Source organism: Rhinatrema bivittatum, chromosome 9, assembly GCF_901001135.1.
Source record: "Rhinatrema bivittatum chromosome 9, aRhiBiv1.1, whole genome shotgun sequence".
Lineage (NCBI taxonomy): Eukaryota > Metazoa > Chordata > Amphibia > Gymnophiona > Rhinatrematidae > Rhinatrema > Rhinatrema bivittatum.
The window spans coordinates 2524386-2549639 of NC_042623.1; the positions used below are offsets into that span (position 1 = coordinate 2524386).

A 25254-nucleotide genomic window follows, 5' to 3' on the forward strand; every position below is an offset into this window, starting at 1 on the left:
AGATAGACCCCAAGGTATTTAAGTTTAGAGGAGGCCCACTTAAAAGCATGTAGGGATTGTAAAGATTGTACCAGATCTGGTGGACAAGTGATGTTTAGAATCTCGGATTTGTCCCAGTTTATTTTAAATCCAGAAATGGCACTAAAATTTGCTAATTCAGATTCAATAGCTGATAAAGATGCACCGGGATTACTCACTGTAAAGATAATGTCGTCCGCAAATAGCGACATTTTGAACTGCTGAGAAGTGAGGGTGAAGCCCTGCACTCGCGCATTATGTCGTATGTTGATGGCCAGTGGCTCGAAAAATATAGCAAATAACAAGGGTGAGAGAGGACACCCTTGCCTGGTGCCTCTACACACCGGAAAGGGTTCAGTATATCTACCATTTATTTTGAGGCAAGCTGACAGGAGATGATAGAGGGCACTAATCCAATTGTGAAAAAAAGGACCAAATTTCATGTAATGTAGGGTCTGGAGTAGGAAGGGCCAATGGACCATGTCGAAAGCCTTTTCCACATCTATGGCCAGTAGAAGATGAGCCTCTTTCTGGGTAGCAGAGCCCCATATAATATTTATGATTTTGCGGACATTATCACTGGCCATATGCCCCGGGATAAAACCCACCTGGTCCGGGTGTATAATTTGTGCAATAAAGTGGTTAATCCTGTCTGCTAATATCTTGGCAAGTAATTTAAGTTCTAGATTAATTAATGATATCGGGCGGTAAGAGGCACAGAGAGCAGGATCTCTACCAGGTTTGGCAATGATAGTGATACCAGCTTTGTTAGAGTCTGGATTCAGGTTACCTCCCTCCCATAAGTAATTGAAATGCCGTTGGAGGTACTGCGCAAGGTTGGAACCAAAAGACTTATAAAATTTGGCAGTGAGGCCGTCTGGGCCTGGTGCTTTTCCCACCTTTAGACTCTTGATAGCTGCTAAGATTTCTAGCATTGTGATTTCTGCATTAAGTAAATCCATCATTTCAGGGGTGAGATGGGGTAGCCCGGTGGATTGGAGATAATAATCAATGTCCCTGGACTGTATATGTGACTCGGCTGAATACAAGGATCGATAAAATTTAAGAAATTGCTGTGTGATAGCCGAATGGGTAGATTCAATGCAACCCTGGTCAGGTTTAATTTTAAGGATAAGATTTTGAAAAGCTTGTTTTTTTAATTGATGAGCAAGGATCTTTCCAGCTTTATTTCCCCCCTCGAAATGGGATTGTCTAGTGAGGTTTAACACATGAGCAATATCATCCAACTCAAGTCTCTGAAGGTCCTCTCTAGCCTTGGATAGCTGAGTGAGAACTTTCTTGGACCCAGTTTGAACATGTCGATGGGTTAAAGACATGATTTGACCATGGAGTGAGGAACAGGCTGCTTCCCTCTTCTTTTTAAGAAAAGCGGAATGAGAAATAAAATGCCCCTGAATAAAAGATTTGAAACTATCCCATAGAGTTATCGGGGAGGTGACTGAATTCTCATTGATTTGGAAAAATTCACTAATTATGTGCATTGTGGACTTAATGAAGGGGGGGTTGTGTAGTATAGAGTCATTAAGCCTCCAAAATTTACTCCCGAGGTCTCCTCCCATGATGTGAAGTGTGATAGATATCGGGGCATGATCTGACCATGATATTATTCCCACCTCTGAGCTCTGAACATAATGATATAGGGATTTATCTACCGTAAGATAGTCGATTCTAGAATATGAATCGTAAGCCTTGGAGTAATATGTATAAGATCTCGAGTGCGAGTAGGTTATCCTCCAGGGATCCACCAAATTGTGTGCATTCAATAGGTCCTTAAGAGCTCTAGTATGCACTAAAGCCATATGTGAATGACCCTTTGAGGTGTCTATAGAGGGAGAGAGAGTGACATTGAAGTCACCTCCAAGGATAAGCCGCCCATCCACATGTTGCATTATGGTGTGGTGGATGTGTTGGAAGAAAGCAGCCTGTTCTCTATTAGGTGCATACATGATTAGAATAGTGAAGTCAGAATTATGCATAGTAAAACAAAGTAGAATATAACGCCCCTGTGGGTCCTCTATACATTTTTTACTTTCAAAAACCAAATTGGAAACAAATAAAATTCCAACCCCAGCATATTTAGATTTTTTAGTAGCTGCTGAGAAGTACTGGTGATTAAATTTAGAGGATTTCATAAGAGACTCATATCTGCGAGTGAGATGAGTCTCCTGAAGCAATACAATGTCTGGCATAGATAGTGACAATTCTTTATAGAAAAGAGAACACTTCTGAGGGGAATTGAGGCCCTTTACATTAACCGAGAGAATTTTTAACTTAGCCATGATTGTATGTGAGAAGTTTGAGCCATACGAATAATAGATAAGCTAACCCAAGAGGAGCAGCCAGTGATACCAGCAATGGTAACTCTGAACACTTTGGGTAATATGTGATGATTAGGTACCATAAAGGTAGTGAAAGATGGAACGCGATTTAACTTCCCAGCGGTCAGAAAAATAATCATAGGCAATGACTGGTCTATTATATGCTGTGATTTCAAAAATCAATAAATGAAAAATTCTGCTACTTATAGCTCATATAGTATTATATATGGGAGGTGTGGATGACCATCATATGTGTCTTGTCACTGGCTATATTGGTAAAGCCTGTAATGACACTGAGACCTGGTATTTGTGGTGCAACAGGCTAGAAATTATGTGGTATAGCCTTAAAGCACAATATCCAGTTTAATCATCGGTCATTCCTCACCACAGTCTTTGTACAGGCTCCAAATCGCTTAGCTGTAATGAACATAAGATAGTGCACTGAATGACATTTAATGTGCACTTATCTGAGTCCTGAAGTTAGTCCTCCAACTCTGCAGGGTTTCGGAGTGTACAACACTCCTTCTTCAGGGAGCTTCAGGATGTCTTGGATAAGTTACTTCAGCTTTCAACAGCCTATACTTTTATTGGAGAAAAACAGAGCCTATAAATGCTTCAAAACGATAGCAATGAGATTATGGCTAAATATCGGAGGGACACTCACTGACTCTTTAAGAGATGGTCAGCATGACTCATAACAATTGTCACTTGTTAAATAGTGACTGAGAACAACAACAGTGAAAATAAACTTTTCAGCACAAAGCTAACAAAACTCTTTTCTTTTTCAAAAATTATATGTGAATATATGCAGGTCCCCAAGGAAAAAAAGCCTACCTAACACGTGAAATCTAACTATAAAGTCACTTACGTGCTTCAAGCAGTATAAACTCTGCTATAGTTGCTATTGCCGCGTCAAAGACGGTCTGACCGCTGCCAAGACACTGACTTAAAGGGAATTCCATTGATAGGACCGGGACTTGAGGAAGTGACATATTGATTCCAAATATGGTTAACTCCAAAAATGGACAATGACATCGAAGTGTGACGGCCATCTTATAATGAGTCCTTATTAGGTCTCCTGCAGCAAATGTAAGCAGAAACTCTTAATGAGCGCATGACAGTCTTCCGTCGGCAGGCCTTCAGGGAAGCCTCTGAAATGGAGGTTACTCCATCGTGTTCTATTTTCAAGATCCGCAAGTTTAGCATACAATTCAGTATTATCCATACAGAGGTCCTTGCAGGATTTTTATTAGTATTGGAGAGTCCAAGATTACCTTTCATGCACACATCAAGCTCATTAACTCTGTGTCCTAAGGAGGTAAGATCTTCTCTCATTTCCTCCACGTGTGCCAAGCGTTCTTGCCTGTAAGCTTTGATATCCGCCCTGAGGCTAGCAAACCATTCCCTAAACTCAGCTCGGGTTGGGTGCTATGAAAGTTGGGCTTGTGTGGATCCGGGCTCTCGGAGCGCGAACTGATGCCATCTTGCTCTCCAGCCTCACGATCCGGTGATTCATCAATGCCGTCTTTGCGATAGGAAAATCGCTGGAAATCCGGATTTTTTTTCCTGTGTGCCATAGCTCTTGGTTTACGCTATCGATCAGTATAGAAATTGGCAGTTATCGATAAGATAAGGATGCAGATTCTGGAGGATTGGGTGAAGGGTGGCAGGAGCTCCCGGATCAGGCTGCCATCTATGCGTGTGACGTCACGTGCCCCCTGGGCGCCCCCCTAGGTGTGCGCGCACAGCACTCTCTCAGTTTTAAGGGGCCCACAGTGGGAAATCTTCGGTGGTACCATCTGATGATGTCTCCTTCCATTTCCTATATAAGACAAGCTCTGAAAGTCAGAGCTTGAGCTGCGCTTCATACTCCTGCTTCCAGCGTTCTTGTTTCCAGTTCCTTGCCTCCCTGTGTTCCTGCCTTCCACCTGCTTCCCCCTCTGCTTCCGCTCAGACCCGACTACAAGTATCGCCGCCGACCCACGGGATCCTCCACACAGAAGCCCACCTAAGACCAGCCGACTCCGGTACCCAAGGGCTCAACCTGCGGGGAACACGGGCTGGTATTGGTGAAGCTCCAGTTGGCCTCTGCTTCCCGTCCAGTCTCACCTGCCAATGGTGGGGGCCTGTGGCGTTTACCTCCTCAGGCAGCGCCAACTCCCCCCTCGGCTCAAGGGTCCATTCTTCCAACATTAGGGATATCTTGAAAACCTGACCTGTTTGTGGCCCTCGAGGACTGGAAGTGAATGCAATTGCTTAAGGCAAGCCTTAGTTTAAGAAGTAGTGGGACGGGACATAGCTGGGGGAGAAATACTTTGGCAGTGTCAAGTGAAGGTCGTCTCAGCCTCTACCTTCACATTATAACTTACAGTGATGGAGGCTGAGCAGTTCTGGTAGGAAAGGATAAGGTGAAATTCACAGAATACATTCAACATAGGCCTTATAAAGACAAATTCATTTCCTAGATGCTTCTAATTAATAACTGATAATAAGAAAAATTAATATGCTTAGAATGAACTATTTATTAGGAAGCACAGGCAGAACTAGGGGTGTAATTAATGACTTCTGGAGACACTGACTGAAATAGTAGAAATGGCTTCTCTGCACCATCATTTTCCTCTAATCAGCAGCAAATGTTGTAAAACTAATTGAAATTCATTTGGAGAGTTGTTTTTAACAGCTTGAGCAGTTAAATTGGTTAACAAGGCAGGCTGGTTCTCATAGCATTCATTCCACTTAAATTGTTACATAAATGAAAATCCTTGCCAATGTGCTTTAGAAGGTTTCAGCTGAAATTATTAAAAGTCCCAGTCTTTCAGACAAGTTGCAATTTCTGTTATGTTTTGCAGTGTATGTGAAAGTTAAAGATTTCCCAAAATAACGAACCCCATGCAAAAAAAAAGAGAGAAACTGCGCACCACGGAAAAGAAAGCATCACTTTCCTTTCTCATTAATAAACTCATTTAATTGGATGTGTGAGGGCATCCAGCCCTGCACAGGAAACAGAAGTTGTGCAAAGTGTCAGCATCTGTGTTGGGGGTCCTGAGGGCCGGATGGGAGCCCCCTCTGGCCAGTCAGGGGGAGGGCAAAGGCACTCGGGCATGGAGGTAGCTGGAGTTGTGTTTGGAAGGAGATAGTTGGAGCAGGCTCACAGAAAGCTGTGCACCCCAGACCCAACAGTTCAATTCTACAAACGCTAAGTCCATCTCCACAGATCCTACGTGAGCCTGAAATGTGCCTTGGTACTGTTAGACTGGGTCTTAGGAATGACATCCGTACCTGGGAACTTTGAGTTGTGGTCACCCTGAGGTTGCGGTTGTTTAGTGGTGGGGAGTGCAAGGAATAATGCAAATCAACCTCTGTTTTCCACCTCCTCACTGATAATCCACACTCTTTCCACCATCACTTTCCCCCCTCCAAAGATGCCCTCCCCTCCAGCACTCTCTTTGCTCTTCACAGCTTATCCGTCAGCAGAGTCCCAGACCCTGGGATCACAGCTGCAGGCTCTGTTTCTTTCCAGCTTCCTCTCACTTGCTCACCTCTATCCTCCTATTCCCTGTAGGCTTACTGAGGAAGAGAAGTGTTTGGAGCTGGAAACAGAGATGCCCCCGAGCTTTGTAACATTTTCCCAGGAGAACCAGCCACTCCCTGAATCTCTAGGTAAAATCTGGGCATTTCCCAGTTATTTTATTTATTTATTTATTAACTTTTATTTACCGACATTCGTGAAGCACATCATGCCGGTTTACAATGAACTCAGGTGGGAGATACAGTATAACAATATGACAATAAAACAGTATGAAATTACTAACGCAAGAGCAAAAAACAAACCAAAAACCAAATACAACAAAATAAACAATAAATGAAACCAAGGAATAGAGATTTGAGGGAGGGTAGGGGGGGGAGAAGGGGGGGAGGATAGGCTGGGGGGCAGGGCGAGGGGAGGGAGGGAAAGGGAAGGGGTAGGGGGTGGGTGGGAAAGGGGGATAAGGGGGGGAAGGGGGGAGAGGTATAGGTAACAGAGGTAAAGGGAGATAATAAAGCAGAAAAGAGGAATACTATGTACAGATGACTAATGTACAGGAATCACTTGACTAAATAGGAATATGGAACAATTGAAACAGGTGGTATTTACTGGGAAAAGTTTCTTCAAGGGTATGCTAGGGGTGTAGAGGGCAAGGGGAAAAGGGGGAAAAAGGGAAAAAGGGGGGGGGGGGTAGGGTGGTGGCTGGGTGTCGAGGATAAAGGGAGGTGACCAGGGGAGGAGGGGAGGGGATCAGACGGGCTGAGAGAGAGGGTGGAAGGCCAAGCGGGGGGACCTGAGGGGGGGGGGGGAGCAGGGGGTGTCAGGTCGTGCAGGGGGGGGGGCTAAGGGGCGGAGATATTAAGTTTGGTTTGTGTCAGGGTAGGCCTGTCGGAATAGCCATGTCTTGACTCCTTTCTTAAAGTTGTGAAAGGATGTCTCTTGGCGTAGGAAGGTGGGGAGGGAGTTCCAGAGGGTGGGGCCAGCGACGGAGAAGTCTCTCCCTCTGGTGTGTGTTGACATTGTTATGCTGACATTGTGTTGACAGTTATGTTGACATTGTGCTGTTAGTATTATTAAAGCTGCACCGTAAGCATAGGCATTGTGTGAGGTAGCACCCAATACCTTTGCCCTCCCTCTGCCAGCCTAATTTGAGACACGATGTCCGATCCCTCTGATCCAGTGCCGGCAGCAGCCTGTGCTTCTAACTTCCACTTCTTGACTGCAGCTGCACCATCATTTCCTCTGCAACAGAACTACAGATGTGCATCTCAAGCACTTCATTAAAACACGGGAGAAAAGCACTGGCGTGGGCTGCAGGAAGAGGAGGCAGCTTCCTCCCTTCCCTCCCGGCCACAGAGAGGGAGGGACTCGGGGTTAAGTGGGTGACTGGATAATGTCACCTTTGAGAAGGCGCGTTTCTTATCTTTGCATCCTGATTAGTATGATGTCACCTTTGAGAAGGCGCGTTTCTTATCTTTGCATCCTGATTAGTATGAAGTCACCTTTGAGAAGGCGCATTTCTTATCTTTACGTCCTGATTAGTATGATGTCACCTTTGAGAAGGCGCATTTCTTATCTTTACGTCCTGATTAGTTTGATGTCACCTTTGAGAAGGCGCATTTTCTTATCTTTATGTCCTGGTTAGTATGATATCACCTTTGATAAGGCGCATTTCTTATCTTTATGTCCTGGTTAGTATGATATCACCTTTGAGAAAGCGCATTTCTTATCTTTATGTCCTGATTAGTATGATGTCACCTTTGAGAAGGCGAGTTTCTTATCTTTATGTCCTGATTAGTATGATATCACCTTTGAGAAGGCGCATTTCTTATCTTTATGTCCTGATTAGTATGATGTCACCTTTGAGAAGGCGCATTTCTTATCTTTACGTCCTGATTAGTTTGATGTCACCTTTGAGAAGGCGCATTTCTTATCTTTACGTCCTGATTAGTTTGATGTCACCTTTGAGAAGGCGCATTTCTTATCTTTATGTCCTGGTTAGTATGATATCACCTTTGAGAAGGCGCGTTTCTTATCTTTACATCCTGATTAGTATGATGTCACCTTTGAGAAGGCGCGTTTCTTATCTTTACATCCTGATTAGTATGATGTCACCTTTGAGAAGGCGCGTTTCTTATCTTTACGTCCTGATTAGTATGATGTCACCTTTGAGAAGGTGCATTTCTTATCTTTACGTCCTGATTAGTTTGATGTCACCTTTGAGAAGGCGCGTTTCTTATCTTTATGTCCTGATTAGTATGATGTCACCTTTGAGAAGGCGCATTTCTTATCTTTATGTCTTGGTTAGTAGAGGTAGAAATGCATTTTCTACAATGTTGCACTGCATGAGGAATCTGGCTTCTCAAGGGCTCCCTTATCCTGTAGCAGGTGAGGCTCAGTTTGTGCTCTGTGTGTATGGCTGAAGCCAGATATTTTACTACTGTTTAGTTTCTCTGTAGGGATCTGTAGCAATCTTGTTGAATTTTCCAAGAAGGACGTGATTTGGTGTTTTAGGGCCTGGTGTTATATTTGCAATGTGGCTTTCGATAGGCAGTGTTGTGGCTGTTTGAATCCTGCGAATTACTGCTGTTCCTAGTGTGGCAGGCGTGCTATATAGGCTCTGAGTTTCTTTTTAGCAACAATGTCCCTAAGCTGTCACCAAAATGTGAATATTTGTTTTGTATGTTGAGTTTCAAGGGGAAATGTTCCAGCTCCACCTTGCATTCGAGGGTTAAGGCAGGGCCAGTGCAAGGTTATTAAGTGCCCTAGGCAAACCTTCTTCCTTGTGCTCGCCCTCCTTCACTCAGACAGGCCCCCTCATTCATACACACATTCTTATACAGGCTCTCCCCCTCTCTCTCACTCTCATACATGCACACATGCACAGGCTCTCCCCCTCTCTCTCACTCTCATACATGCACACATACACAGGCTCTCCCCCTCTCTCTCACTCTCATACATGCACACATACACAGGCTCTCCCCCTCTCTCTCACTCTCATACATGCACACATACACAGGCTCTCCCCCTCTCTCTCACTCTCATACATGCACACATACACAGGCTCTCCCCCTCTCTCTCACTCTCATACATGCACACATACACAGGCTCTCCCCCCCTCTCTCACTCTCATACATGCACACATACACAGGCTCTCCCCCTCTCTCTCACTCTCATACATGCACACATACACAGGCTCTCCCCCTCTCTCTCACTCTCATACATGCACACATACACAGGCTCTCCCCCTCTCTCTCACTCTCATACATGCACACATACACAGGCTCTCCCCCTCTCTCTCACTCTCATACATGCACACATACACAGGCTCTCCCCCTCTCTCACTCTCTCATACATGCACACATACACAGGCTCTCCCCCTCTCTCACTCTCATACATGCACACATACACAGGCTCTCCCCCTCTCTCTCACTCTCATACATGCACACATACACAGGCTCTCCCCCTCTCTCTCACTCTCATACATGCACACATACACAGGCTCTCCCCCCCTCTCTCACTCTCATACATGCACACATACACAGGCCTCGCTCGTGGCCCGCCAAGACTTTACTTCTCTCAGCCCCCAGCATGCTCCCGGCCCCATATGGCTGCTCTTTGCTGCCTCCTAATGGCTGGCGCCCTAGGTGACCACCTAGTTTGCCTATTGGGACGCGCCGGCCCTGGTTAAGAGGATTTTTGTGGATGTACAGTGTGTGCTAGACAACCAGAGGTACAGGGATTATATTGAGAATCTGCCCCAACCTATACAGACTGTAGACTTCACTCCCATGTAGAAGAATTAGTTGAATGATGTTATTGAACAATTACAATGGTAGTTTTACTCTGTGATTCAAAGTGCTCTGGGGCTTCTTTGTTTCACAGAATGTCCTTGAGACATTTTATTGTAATGTCTTATATAGCTAATTTAAAGGGAGGTGTGTGTGTGTGTGTCTATATATGTGATGCCGGGGGGAATGTCGCTTTGGCTTGCCCCCTCTGTACCCAGTTTGTCTCTCTGTTCTCCACCCAAATATTTCAGTCTAGAGATGCCACTGAGAGTAAGCTGAAGGCAACGGGCTTCCTAAAATGGATAGGACAGAGCAAGTACGAAATGTTCTATGTATGGACCTGTGTGTGACTAAAGATGGTACTTAGCATGTTTAAAGAAATCTTCAGGTGCATGACATGTTCTGTACAGATCTTGACTAAGTAAGACTTACAAAAGTCAGCACTAGCTCTGCATTATAATGCTCACCCTGTCTAATTTTACACAGAGGGAAACATATCGACAAAGACTGCAAGATAATTTGCTTGCATAATACTGAAACGTTACTTCTGACAAAGAATTTAGTTTTTTGGTTTTTTTTTTTACCATCAAGCAGGGACAAAAGCAACAGAAAAAATAGTGGAAGGAGAAACTTGTGGAGACGTCCCAGTGCTAACTTTAAGAATCAGGGAAAAGCCCCACGTCACTTTTTACACAAGGCTGTACGTGTATATTTTTTATATTTTTATTTTATTTTCAAGTTATCAGAGAAAATTAAATCATTCATGAAAAGAAGCACCAATTCAAAACTGTGCAAGCAAGCAGACAGGTCATTATTTTTAAAAAAGTGTAAAAAAAACCCCATTGGGTCCGATGTCATAATCTGCGGTAGACCTGCCATGGGATTTGTGCACGTGTCATTACAGATGTTTTCCCATGCTAATCTTACGTATGTATGATAACAAGGAATCATCATGCACTAATTCTCCATTTGGATTGCCCCAGGGCTCTTCGCTATCTCCCACCTTGTTTAATTTATTTTATTTATTTATTTTTTGGTTTTTATATACCGGTGTTCCTGTATGAAATACAGATCACATCGGTTTACATTGAAACAGAACATGAAAAACACCAATAAAGGCATTACATAGAACAATGTTATGAAACTTGGAATAGGGTACATTAGTTCAAAACTTAACAATAATGTTATAACATTAATGACTAAAAAAAAAAGAGAAGAGAAACCTAAAAAACTTAGTTAATAGGTCTTATTAAACATAAAAATAAAAATCATAAAAGTATAATTGAGAAAATCTCATATGTCCTGAAATTAGATAACGAGTCAGGTAGTAGTAAAGAGCATGGAGTTTGTGATGAAGAGACGCTCTTGCTAGCTGGAGGGAAAAAATGTTCATGGTTCAGAAAAAGCTTGGCTAAAAAGCCATGTTTTAAGTTTTTTTTTTGAATGAAGAGTGGCAAAGTTCTAGCCGAATATCTGGTGGGAGGGCATTCCATTGAATGGGGCCTGCTGTAGATATGGCACGTTTATATTGTGAAGATTTTGTTGAGGGTACATCGAGTGTGCCTTTATATGCTCCTCTGATGGGTCTAGAAGAAAAATGAAGACGTAGTTGGGTACTTAGTTGAAGAGGGGAGATATTGTGAATGGATTTATGAATTACAGTGTATACTTTATATAGGATCCTTTGCTTTATTGGCAGCCAGTGGAGGAGTTTGAGAATGGGGGTGATGTGATCTCTTTTATTCGTATTGGTAAGGATTCTGGCTGCAGAATTTTGTACCATTTGGAGGGGTTTGATTGATGAAGTAGGAAGGCCAAGAAGAAGCAAATTGCAATAGTCGATTTTTGATAGAATAATGGCTTGTAGAACCATCTGAAAATCATTGAAATAAAGAAGAGGTTTCAACTTTCTCAAGACTTGTAACTTATAGAAACAGTCTTTGGTGGTAGTGCTTATAAATTTTTTAAGATTGAGCTGATTGTCTAGCATGACACCAAGATCTCGAACATGTGGTGAGTGATTTAATATGGGAATGGATGAACTAAGTAGGTCAGCTGGGTTTAGGAGTTTGTAGTTGATGTCTTGATTGATGATTAGAATCTCAGTTTTGTTGTTGTTAAGAATGAGGCAAAGGCTAGAGAGAAGCTGATTGATCAGTTGCAGACAATTGTTCCAGTGATTCAAGGTTTTTTGTAAGGATTCTGTGATTGGGATGAGTATCTGAATGTCATCCACGTAGAGATAGTGAGTTAGATTTAGTTTAGTAAGTAGACGACATAGAGGTAGGAGGTAAATGTTGAAGAGGGTAGGGGAAAGGGAGGAACCCTGAGGGACTCCCTGGTTGGAAGGGATCGATTGTGATTCTTTATTGTTAATCTTTACCTTGAATTGTCTATTTGCTAGGAAGGACTTGAACCAACTGAAGACTGTTCCTTTAATGCCTATATCTGCCAGACATTTTAATAGAGATGAATGGTTGACAGTGTCAAAGGCCGCAGAGAGATCGAATAGAATCAAAAGATGTGGTAGTTTTTGTCCATATTAGCTAGAATAGCATCGGTAAGAGAGATAAGGAGAGATTCCGTACTTAACGATTTCCGAAAGCCGTACTGGGATGAAACAAGAATGTTATTTTCTTCCAGATACTCAGATAGTTGTTTATTGACTATCTTTTCCATGAGTTTGGCGATCAATGGCAGATTGGCTATTGGGCGGAAATTAGCTGGATCAGTGGTAGGGAGGTTCGGTTTTTTAAGTAGAGGTTTAAGAATAGCTAGTTTAAGTTGGTCGGGAACTAGACCCTGGGAAAGAGAGCAATTAATGATGTCTGCAATTGGTTTTGATATGGAGTTCCTTATTGCGATGAGTAGGTTAGTAGGAATTGTGTCTAAGGGATGAGAAGACGGTTTCATTTTTTTGAGTATGTTTTCTATCTCAAGTGCTGATGTGGTCTCAAAAGTTTCCATCGTTGTATTTAGTTGAGGTGGGGTAATGTGAGGGAGTGGGGGTGATGAAATAGGTGATGAGAGAGAGATAGTCAATTTATCAATTTTATCCTTGAAGTAATTTGCTTGAAGTAATTTGCTAGTTCCGAGGCTTTGTTGAGTGCTTGATCATCAGGGATGGTAGGAGGCGATGGTTTAGTTTAGTTTAATATCTACCTCCTCCCTCTCTGCCAACTGCTCACATCTCTAAAACTGAAATTCTATATCTACGCAGACGACCTACAAATCTTGATCCCCATAACGGACTCATTGGCAACAGCAGTCAAACAATGGGACTCTCACCTGCAAACGATCAAACTTAACCTCACAGGCCTTAACTTAGTGCTTAATATGGCCAAGACAGAACTCCTACTGATCACTCCAGAAGACAGCCATCACCAACAACAGTCGCTTGCTAACTTCCAAATCTCTCATGCAAGAGACCTCGGAATCATAATTGATAGTCACTTAAGTTTAAAGAAGTTTATAAGCCACACTACTAGGGAGTGCTTCTATAAACTACAGGTGCTCAAAAAACTCAAGCCTCTACTATACCACCATGATTTCAGATCCGTTCTCCAAGCCATTTTGTTTTCCAAAGTTGACTACTGCAATTCTATTCTACAAGGTCTCCCTGCAGCTACTATGAAACCCCTCCAGATGCTCCAAAATGCGGCAGCAAGAATCCTGACGAATACCAACCGGAGAGAACACATAACACCAATTCTAAAGGATCTACACTGGCTCCCAGTTAACTTCAGAATTCTTCACAAATCGCTCACTATTATTCACAAAAGCATCTACCATCAGACTCCCCTTGACCTACTATACCCGTTCAAAGTACACTCTACAACCAGACCCATAAGGGAAGTCTACAAGGGATCGCTACACGTCCCTTCAAACAAAGTGGTGCACCGATCAAATATCAGAGATCGAGCATTCTCAACAGTGGATCCTTCCACCTGGAACACCATACCTCCGGATATCCGGCAGGAAACCTGTCTCCAAACTTTTAAAAAGAAACTCAAGACTTGACTGTTCGGTAGAGCCTTCCCTTGTTCTTAGTCCAGAGTCCAAATTCACGGTCCCAGAATTTAATCTAGTATTTCATTTGGCGGAACCTAAACTAGCATTAAGTTCACATAAACCGGTCAACATCTAGAGGTAGGCTATCCAAGCCTCCCAACACACTTATCAGCATTTAGTACCTTGTATTTCAAAAAGAGAAGGGAGAATAGATTCCAAGGACTTGCAAGGTTCAAACCAGGGAAGTGCAAGAGACAAAACACCCACACAAACAGGAATCAATAAGGGTGATCGTTTTTAATAGAATTCATCACTAAGGATAAGTTACATTTATAGAATGAGTCCTGAACTCAAACTGCTATAGAATGGACCTGGACAGAATAGTGATCACACTCATTTAACATCTAGCATTGATTAAAAAACTATGTTACCGAACCTAATGGCACCTGTGTAAACTGATAAATTTTAATAACATTATTATTTGTGCCTTACTGTAAACCGTTGTGACAGTACCCACCTTAATGATGGTATAGAAAAGATTTAAAATTTATTTTTATTTATTTATTTAGCACTTTTATATACCGACTTTCCAATAACAGAGTTACTGATCAATTCGGTTTACATTCTAAACAGAAACAATGACAAGTTAATGTCTTACAATGAACAGGTAGATGGAACTTGGATACAGATATATGGGGTTAATAACATAACGTAAATGCTACGGAGCCTAATGTAGGCTAAAGAAACAGGTGATAGGTATAAGGCTGGGTATTTGATTTTAGACTGCCAAGGAATCATAGATGACCTGAGAGTTCTTTGGGGGGTGATAGAGAGTACTAGAGATGATCTATATAGTTCTCTGGGGGGTTACCAAAGAAGGGATCCTTGGCAGGGAAGGTTCCGCCGACTGATGATTATGAGAAAGCTTGGTTGAATAACCAGGTCTTGAGTCTTTTTTTAAATATAGTGGGGCATTGCACTAATCTGAGGTCTGACGGGAGAGCGTTCCAGAGTTTGGGACCGGCTGTAGAGAAGGCTCTTTTGCTTAATGCTGACTTCATCGGTGGAATCTGAAGGTTGTTTCTGTAGGCTTGTCTCACTGGTCTGGTAGAGGAGTGGAGTTGGAGAGGGATTTTGAGCTCGAGTGGGGCCATGTTATGTAGTGCCTTGTGGATTGAAATAAATAAAATAAAATAAAATAAAAATAAAATAAATATTATCCCCTCTTCTTTTCCAACTCCCAGTTGTATCCCCTTGTTTTATTGTAACTTTATACTTCTTCTAATCTCTGTTAATTGTTGTTGTTATTGTTATTACTATTATTATTGCTAAGATCTTTGTTCTCTGTAAACCGAGTTGATTTGATTCGTATCAAGAAAGTCTGTATAAAAAAGCTCTAAATAAATAAATAAATAAATGTATGTAATAATGTGGTTAGCGTGGGAAAAATGTGTACACAAACCCACTCAAAGAGCTGCGGCTGGTTTAGCGTGAGTCCATACTAATGCCATGCAAATGAGGAAATTAACTATTCATGTACAATGCAGAGAGCCGCGCCTAGATCAAGCAGGAGTTAAGTGTAAGCACCCATCCCGAGGATGAAAAATTACGTGGCAGAATCCAGAAAAGAGGTCAGAGAGGGAAGAGCAGATGTCAGAAATCCTGAATGCTTTTGCAGACTCTTCCAAATATCTGCTGCATTTCTCCCGTTCACTAGCAGCCACCATAATGTAGCTCCCGCACGGTCAGTGAGGGATCATGCTCTACCCATCTTCAGTCGCACTCTTGGACCACTAAATCACTGCTGTCTTAAAGGCTTTCAACCGAGAATCAATCACAAGTCACCACCACGTTAATGCAGGTTTATGTGTGGTTTAATGTGCATTTTAGAACGCATATCTGCCTGGATATTTATTTTGCACAGATTTCTGTGCGTATCTCATTTGCATGCTGTCCCTTTATTACATCTCGCAGATGTGCCTGCTTTTGCCGCAAGCACTAAAAAAAATATGCGCAGACAACTAGCGCCGATTTCACCGTGGGTCTTACTGCATCAGCCCCAATATCAGCAAATATAGTGAAAAATTCTGGATATTTTTCACCTGCTCATCCAAAAACTTTCCATTCAGTTCCATGACGAAAATATTTGAGAATATTCACAATAAGGAACACAAACACCAGTGTAAGCTCCTTAGAAGCTACAATAAGATAACACACTAATTCTCCAAGAGGAAGCCATCAGAATTAAAATGTGAGACACATTCATGGAAAGACCTTTTAATTTAATTTGAATAAAAATTTATTTTTTATAATACTCACCTGCTCCTTGCTGTGGAGGTTCACAGTTACTTTAAGAGTGCACCATGTCAAAGGTGCACATGTGAGTGCCTGGCCATTCATGCTCAGATTTGGCTTGGATGAATGATCATGCTTTATAATTAAAGCAGATTATACTAAATGGCAAGAGAATGAGATTCATGGGCTGCTAGAGGAGATGGAAATCATTTTTTAGCCTTTTCTAATGAGATTATTGTCAGTGGATAATACGATGAAGCAAGCTGACCCCACACCACTGTCCCAGTTCCCTAGTGACAGCAGGAAGATCAACCGTGCTATTGATTCCACAGGTCAAGAATGGAGCAGGTGACATCTCAAGCAGTTATAGGCGTTGAGCACCAATTCAAGGACTTTTTTATTCAGCCAGATGTCATGCAGGGTATGAATGGCAGGTGGAGTGCAGCTCCTTGAAATATATTACAGCGCATCCACAGAAACTCCACAAATGTTTTTTCCTTATATCGAAGGAGCTCACCGTGCAGTCAAGGCTCCGTGTGATATCTTTGGGTTTATATTAGCATCACCGTGGACATGGGGTCTTATGTCTTAGTTCCTGTGTAAACAGACTGCATTTCCAGTGGTTACAGTCTCAGTGTTTCCTACATTCTCCATTGCAGCTGTTTTTCTAACGGTTCATGTGGTTCTGCTATCAGGTTTATACACATTTGCCAGGAAAGTATACGGAGGGCTGGCTAAACTCGTGCTTTGGGAAATCAACGCTAAAGATATGGACCTCTTACAGGCATGTAATGAGCTCGTAGATATTTCTGAAAGAAATCACAGGTGCCATTTTGAATTCAGTCTGCTGAGTGAGGATCTAACCTCAGTTACTCTGGCACCTTAGTCCCCTGCAACACTGACCAATGTGGGGCAGGGCACAATGGGGCGCGTATCTTATAAAATCCGGGGTCGGCGCGCGCAAGGGGGTGCACATTTGTGCACCCCCTTGCGCGCGCCCAGCCCAGCGCGAGCTGCATGTTCCCTCCATCCTCCGGTCCTGGGGGCTGGTCCGGAGGCCTCGACCACACCCCCGGGCCGGTGCCACGCCCCCGGGCCCTTCCCCGAAACGCCGCGTCATTTCGGGGACGCCCCCGGACACGCCCCCTTCCGCCCCTTTTCGAAAGCCCCGGGACTTACGCGCGTCCCGGGGCTTTACGCACGCCGGCGGCCTATGCAAAATAGGCCGCCGGCGCGCGGGGCCCTTTTAAAATCCGCCCCAATGTGTGACCAGCTGACGACGGCAGGGCAGGGGAGGAAACGAGTAAAGGATGGGGGAGAATCAGACGGAGAAGGAACGTTTCAGAGGGGGAGGGGAAAAGGAAGTGGACGGGTGATGGAGGGAACGCAGGGAGGAGCGAAAGGGAGCTGCCGTGGGACAGCCCAGAATTTAAAGTGCCAGCACACCGGAAAACCCCCCTTTTTCTGCAGCATTTAGGAGTTGCATTAGCAGTGGAAGCGGTGAGCGGGCCCCGTTTCATTCCGCAGTCGCATCGCATTCCGCAGTCGTATCACTTCATATTTATTTCCTGCCTTATCTTCTTTCCAGCTTGTTGCAAGCTTCCAAGTTCTCTTCCCTGTTGATTGTAACTTTTTGACTCATTCCTACCTATTGTTTATCTTTCGTTTACTTGAATAGTTACCCCAGTTTTTATTCTTGTTAAATGTAAACCGATCCGATATGGTTATTTACTATGAAGGTCGGTATATAAAACTGCTAAATAAATAAATAAATAAAATTGCGGGCTGGATTTCTCAAAACCAGGTAGACTAATAATCACAAAGAAAACATTTGGAATAATCCGATAAAAGTAGTTGAGAATGAAGTTGCGATCGGTTGGTGGCTCCTGAGCTGGGACCCGCCTGAGAGAGCGGAGCTGACTGGAGCGTTCGGGGGTGGTTTAGGGTGAGACCCCCATACCAGCCCCCTTTCCAGTCAGTAACAAAATGTTTCTTGTAAAAACAAATGGAGCTCCTGCCAGCCATCCAGGCTTCGTCACCGGGTACCATGGAGAGGTGGCCAGATGATAAGAAAGGGCGAAGCAAAGGAGCCCACAACGCAAGTTACCTCCAAAAGGCAACTGGGGCAGAGTTAAGTGTGAGGGCAACTCCCACGCAAAGACAGCAGGTACCAAGTCAGGGCCCGGCCACGTCACCTGCTAAGCAGCACCAACGGTTTGGGGCTTCAACGGCCGGGTTTTCCAGTAAAGATTACGAGCTGAAGTGGAGGAAGCCTGGTCACCCTGCTCGTTTCATACTCAAGCAAAGTTACCAGTTTATAAGCTTTGAGATGTTTCACAATGCAATGTTTTACTATAGATTTCATGTTCTACGTAATCTGAATGTTTCATGCAAGCTTGTGCTGCAGCCATAATTCTCCACATAAAGATGTTTTTGTTCTTACCTGAGACTTGGGTCCTTCATTTACAAATGTTGCAAAATACAATTATAAGCTTTTGGGAAGGAGGAAGCTTGCACCTTCACATCTTGAGGGATATGGATGAAGTGCACTTTAATAGCAAAGCTTACAAACTTCTAGCATGACCATATCACATTAAAACCCAAGTTTAACCTCCATTTGCTTTTAGCTGCCATAGTTCTTGGTTAATCATGGGAATGTGGTGATGCATTAATTTAAGCATTTCTGGACCGCCTTTCAGGACTAAAGAAAACCCAAACAAATTGGTGTACACGAAAAAAGCAATTCTATAAAAGCAAGAAATTGCACTGTGTATTCTTGGCATACAAAACTGAACTGAATACAGCCCTGTTATTGTGAAACACCATCACAGCATGAGACATTGAAAGGCTACAAGCACAGTAATACGAGTACATGGAAGGTCAAAATCACCCGCGGCATTTTATTACCCCTCCCCCACCACATCCATCCCCACCCTGGAAATAAAGGGGCCGCTGCAATAAATATGCGCAGGAAGCAGGCGCTGAACAGTCAGCACCGCCGCCGAGCAATATTTTAATTAGGGGGTCTCGTTAGCAAGGAGGTGGCTGCTAGGAGCGCCCTCTAGTGCCTCCTTGCTAACGAGAACCCGATCGGTGTCAGCCCTCCACCGGTAGGGTTATCCTGGTCAGCTGAGCGTTCATTTCCTGCGCCCGGCTGCCGGTGGTTTTTATTTTTTAACTTTATTTTGTTTTGTTTTTCCTCCTACTTAATGTTGCAATGGTGTTAAGTGGGAGGCAGTACAGAAAAGCGGGTTTTCTGCTTTTCTGTACTAGTTTTAAGAGCGCTCAGCTCAGGGCAGGCGTTCATTTCTGATCGCTAAATGTGAATCCTGGACGCACGTTTTTTCTTGCATCGGGAGTGAATACCTAATAGCCTCGATCACATGCATTTACATGTGATGAGCGTTAGATTCACTCCGCTAATCCGCTTATTGTATAAGGGGATTAATTAGCAGCTATACATATATAATAATTAGCATAATAATTAATAATAATAATAATAATTAGCAGCTATACAACTGGGCTAAGCACACTGTATTACATCATCAGCCCCAAAGAGAGTGAAATCCAACATAACCCTCCAAATCTTTCCAGGAAGTACATTCCCCTCCCTCCAAGATAGGAACATCAGAGATCACCTACCCCTCTCCCTTAGGGGATCATTGCAGGTATTTGCCTGTAATCAGCTGCTTCTCAGACACCGGCTCTTACCTGGGTAATACCTGGCCAGGCCCGTTGCACTCCCAAAGACTTGCCATAGCAAAGTAGAGTCTTCCTCGCGGTTCTCCTTAAACACATTATCTAACGCCTGTGTCCAGTTCAGCTCATTTAGCACTATTGTAGCTGTAAGAAAGGGACAGATGATTTCTATTAGAAAACAAAGCAGATTCAAAATACATATGTAGTGCCCTTTATCTCTCAATGCACACTCATTTTATACATTTAAAGGTGAATTTTAAAACCCTGATGCACACATCAGTCGGGGGATGCGTGAATAAGTCGGGTTCGTGCACGCCGAGCGGATTTGAAAAGCCGGCGAGATATGCGCGTATTTCCTGCAGCGCGCATATCAAGAAAGTTTTCAAAAATGGAGAGGGATTGTGCATGGTCTGGGCAGGGCATTAGCATTTCAGGGTGTGACCCTGAAATCTTACACAGCCCAGCACACGCTGAGACCCCCTGCAGGTAACTTTACTTCTGCTATGGCTACAACCCAGGGAAACCAGGGCTCAACTCCCACTCTCGCTCCTTCTGACCCTGGGCAAGTCACTTTACCCTCCGCTGCCTCAGGTACAAAAACATTAGATTGTGAGCCCAGTGGGGATAGGGAAGCACCTTTAGTGCTTGAATATAATCTGCTTTGATGTACACTTTAAAGGGCTGAAAAGCGGAAAAAAAACCCAGATTAAATAAATGCCATGTAAGTTGACATTTAAAGAAAACTGGGCAGATCTGTGGGGTTTTAAGGGAGTGAAGGCTGTTAAACTACGAGTGGCGTCTGCACACGTCCCTTTTAAAATCTCCTGATTTAGGTGGTAGAAGTAGGACTTCTGCACCCATTCACGCCCACTTAGAATTATGCATGGATAGGTGCGAGGTGAGGCTGTTTTATAACATGCACGCAAATATGTGCCCTTGCTATAAAACAGCCGCATCCCCAGGCGTGGGCCAAGATACGTGCGCAAACGTGAGTCCACCACGCGCCGCTCTGAAGGGTCCTGTCCCTGTATGAACAATCTGAATAGAAAGGGCGTTCATGGCAAGAAAAGATCACTAAAACACACAACGTGGTCCTGGCAAAAGAAACCTAAATATAGGAAAGATATTATGGAAAAGAAGAAAAACAATTAAATATATTATAATTTTAAAGCTGCACTGGGACCAGCTCCTGCACACAGTGCTCATTAGTGCAAGTTAACAAGATTTTCATGTTTATGTATGCGATCACTTTCCGAAAGATCAGCTGTGTGCACATTAATATTCATGAGCCAGGTCAGTATAGCAGTGAATCTGAGAAACAGCAATTCATCATCATGTGAACATTTGGGAGCCAGTTCCAGGGCAATTCATATTCACAAAGGAACCCAGAGAAGAAGGCTGTCAGTCAAGGATATTTACTAGAATAAAATAATCCAATCCTATATACAGTATATACGATTTAAACAAGGGAAAAGCCCCCTCTGTTCATCCTGACAAACAGGGTCCCTCGGGATAATAATCAGAGCAGATGGCATCTCTGGTTAACCCAATGGGTCAGGTAATTCTGCAGATCGAGTATGCAAGCAGGATTGCAGTTTTCTATGATTTTTATGTTATAAAAAACACTGAGAGCTGTTATATTTCATCTCTGGGAGAAGACATAATATGCTGCTTCAGCTACAGACTGTACTGGGGATGACATTTGCAATTGCATTGTCTTTTTAATGAGTTATTCACAATAATTTCTATTTACAGTCTTGGAACTGATAGTAAATAGGAATACTTAAACAAGAATCAATTACAAATGAAAACTACAGTCCCATCAGTATTAAATCTCTCAGAAACTGGGAAATCAATTCAAATTTCAGCAAATCTGAAATAAGAATAAAAGAACATAAGAACATAAGAAGTTGCCATACTGGGTCAGATCAAGGGTCCATCAAGCCCAGCATCCTGTCTGAAACACTGACCAGTCCAGGCCACAAGTAGCTGATTGGATCCCATAAGGTTGATACGAGTCCATGCTGCTTATCCCAGGGGTAAGCAATAAATTTCCCCAAGTCCACCTTAATATTGGTTTATAGACTTTTCTTCCAGGAACTATTCCAAAAATGTTTAAATCCAGTTACACTTTTACTACATCCTCCAGCAACAAATTCCAGAATTTAATTTTGCATTGAGTTCAAAAACATTTTCTCATATTTGTTTTAAATGTATTACCTAATAAATTCATTGTGTGTCTGTCCCCTATTGTTACACATTTTTGAAAGAATAAACAACTAATTTGTGTTTGCCCGTTCCACTCCACTCCTTATTTTATAGACCTCTATTATCTCTCTTATAAAGCTGAAGGGTCCTAACCTCTTTAGCCTTTCCTCATAGGGGAGCTGTTGAAAATGCAGATATAGGCTTTGATGCACAGCTATCTGGAAGGGCATTCCAACCACTGCGCCAGCTATGGCGAATGCTCACTCTCGAGTTTCGGCTAGATATTTTCCTGATATCTTCCAGTTCATGTTTGGTGAAGTTACTTTGTAACATGAGCCTTTGGGGAAGGCAGCTTACTACTGAAGAAATAGAGAGTTAGGACAGCGAGAAGCCACTTGTGTTTATTTTGCAGGATCTACTTATGAGATCAGGATTTCAAATAAAGACTCACAGAGCATGGGATGAATTAGGACAATGTAACATTTTGACTATGAACATAAGAATTGCCGTGAGACCAAGGTCCATTGAGCCCAGCGTCCTGTCTCTGTTAGTGGCCAATTCAGGTTGCAAATACCTGACAGATCCCATAAAGTGGATCTAATTCCTCTTACTCACTCCCAGGACTACCAATAGCTTTCCTTAGTCTAACTGACTAATAAGGCGTTACATTAGAACATAAGAACATGCCATACTGGGTAGGACCAAGGGTCCATCAAGCCCAGCATGCTGTTTCCAACAGTGGCCAATCCAGGCCATAAGAACCTGGCAAGTACCCAAAAACTAAGACTATTCCATGTAACCATTGCTAATGGCAGTGGCTATTCTCTAAGTGAACTTAATAGCAGGTAATGGACTTCTCCTCCAAGAACTTATCCAATCCTTTTTTAAACACAGCTATACTAACTGCACTAACCACATCCTCTGGCAACAAATTCCAGAATTTAATTGTGCGTTGAGTAAAAAAGAACTTTCTCCGATTAGTTTTAAATGTGCCCCATGCTAACTTCATGGAGTGCCCCCTAGTCTTTCTACTATCCGAAAGAGTAAATAACCGATTCACATCTACCCGTTCTAGACCTCTCATGATCTTAAAGACCTCTATCATATCCCCCCTCAGCCATCTCTTCTCCAAGCTGAAAAGTCCTAACCTCTTTAGTCTTTCCTCATGGGGGAGCTGTTCCATTCCTCTTATCATTTTGGTTGCCCTTCTCTGTACCTTCTCCATCGCAATTATACCTTTTGGAGATGTGGCGACCAGAATTGTACACAGTATTCACAGAATTCAAGAACCTGGCAATTACCAAACACTAAGAAGATCCCATGCTACTGATGCAATTAATAGCAGTGGCTATTCCCTAAGTAAACTTGATTAATAGCTGATAATGGACTTCTCCTCCAAGAACTTATCTAAACCTTTTTTGAACCCAGCTACACTAAGGGCTAGATTTTAAAAGCCCTGCGCACGTAAATCCTGCCGGATTTACGTGCGCAGGGCACTCGCGCGCCGGCGCGCCTATTTTGCATAGGCTGCCGGAGCGCGCAAAGCCCCGGGACGCGCTAAGTCACAGGGCTTCGTAAAAGGGGCGGGAGGGGGTGTGTCGACGGTTCGGGGGCAGGCTGGGAGGGCGGTCCCGAGTCCCCCGGCACTGCGGCCTGTGCCGGGGATGCCGAGGCAGTGCGCGCAAGTTACGCCTGCTTCAAGCAGGCGTAACTTGCCAAACAAAGGTGGGGGGGGATGCGGAAGGAAAGTTGCCTCCGAGGCCACTCCAATTTCGGAGCGGCCTCGGAGGCTGGCTGCGCGACTCTGCGCACGCAGGCTGCTGATTTTGCACAGCCTTGCGCACGCCGACCCCAGATTTTATAAGATATACGCGGCTACGCGTATATCTTATAAAATCCGGTGTACTTTTGTTCGCGCTGGCGTATGTTTTTAAGATGTACTTCTAACTGCACTAACCACATCCTCTGGCAACAAATTCCAGAGCTTTATTGTGCGTTGAGTGAAAAATAATTTTCTCTGATTAGTCTTAAATGTGCTACTTGCTAACTTCATGGAATGCTCCCTAGTCCTTCTATTATTCGAAAGTGTAAATAACCGATTCACATCTACTCGTTCAAGACCTCTCATGATCTTAAAGACCTCTATCATATCCCCCCTCAGCCGTCTCTTCTCCAAGCTGAACAGCCCTAACATCTTCAGCCTTTCCTCATAGGGGAGCTGTTCCATCCCCTTTATCATTTTGGTTGCCCTTCTCTGTACCTTCTCCATCGCAATTATATCTTTTTTGAGATGCGGCGACCAGAATTGTACACAGTATTCAAGGTGTGGTCTCACCATGGAGCGATATAGAGGAATTATGACATTTTCTATTTTATTTACCATTCCCTTCCTAATAATTCCTAACATTCTGTTTGCTTTTTTGACTGCTGCAGCACACTGAGCAGACAATTTTAAAGTATTATCCACTATGACACCTAGATCTTTTTCCTGGGTGGTAGCTCCTAATATGGAACCTAACATCGTGTAACTACAGCAAGGGTTATTTTTCCCTATATGCAACACCTTGCACTTGTCCACATTAAATTTCATCTGCCATTTGGATGCCCAATCTTCCAGTCTTGCAAGGTCCTCCTGTAATGTATCACAATCCGCTTGTGATTTAACTACTCCGAATAATTTTGTATCATCCACAAATTTGATAACCTCACTCGTCGTATTCCTTTCCAGATCATTTATATATATATTGAAAAGCACCGGTCCAAGTACAGATCCCTGAGGCACTCAACTGTTTACCCTTTTCCACTGAGAAAATTGACCATTTAATCCTACTCTCTGTTTCCTGTCTTTTAACCAGCTTGTAATCCACGAAAGGACATCGTCTCCTATCCCATGACTTTTTAGTTTTCTTAGAAGCCTCTCATGAGGGACTTTGTCAAACGCCTTCTGAAAATCCAAAAACACTACATCTACCGGTTCACCTTTATCCAAATGTTTATTAACCCCTTCATAAAAATGAAGATTTGTTAGGCAAGACTTCCCTTGGGTAAATCCATGTTGACGATGTTCCATTAAATCATGTCTTTCTATATGCTCTACAATTTTGATGTTGAGAATAGTTTCCACTATTTTTCCCGGCACTGAAGTCAGGCTCACTGGTCTGTAGTTACCCGGATCACCCCTGGAGCCTTTTTTAAATATTGGGGTTACATTGGCCACCCTCCAGTCTTCAGGTACAATGGATGATTTTAATGATGGGTTACAAATTTTAACTAATAAATGAGAAATTTCATTTTTTAGTTCCTTCAGTACCCTAGGATGCATACCATCCGGTCCAGGTGATTTGGTACTATTTAACTAACTTTAAGA

General features: G+C 43.2%; 1 protein-coding gene across 11 annotated transcripts in view; it reads right to left on the reverse strand.

The window, feature by feature from the left end:
* CACNA2D1 (calcium voltage-gated channel auxiliary subunit alpha2delta 1) overlaps positions 1-25254 on the reverse strand; it is a 1026983-nt gene that overhangs the window by 465540 nt on the left and 536189 nt on the right. For all 11 annotated transcript variants that reach the window (XM_029615087.1, XM_029615085.1, XM_029615090.1 and 8 more), the window contains one exon: positions 19692-19823. In XM_029615087.1, coding sequence (XP_029470947.1) covers positions 19692-19823 — 132 coding nt within the window. The remainder of the gene's footprint in view (positions 1-19691; positions 19824-25254) is intronic.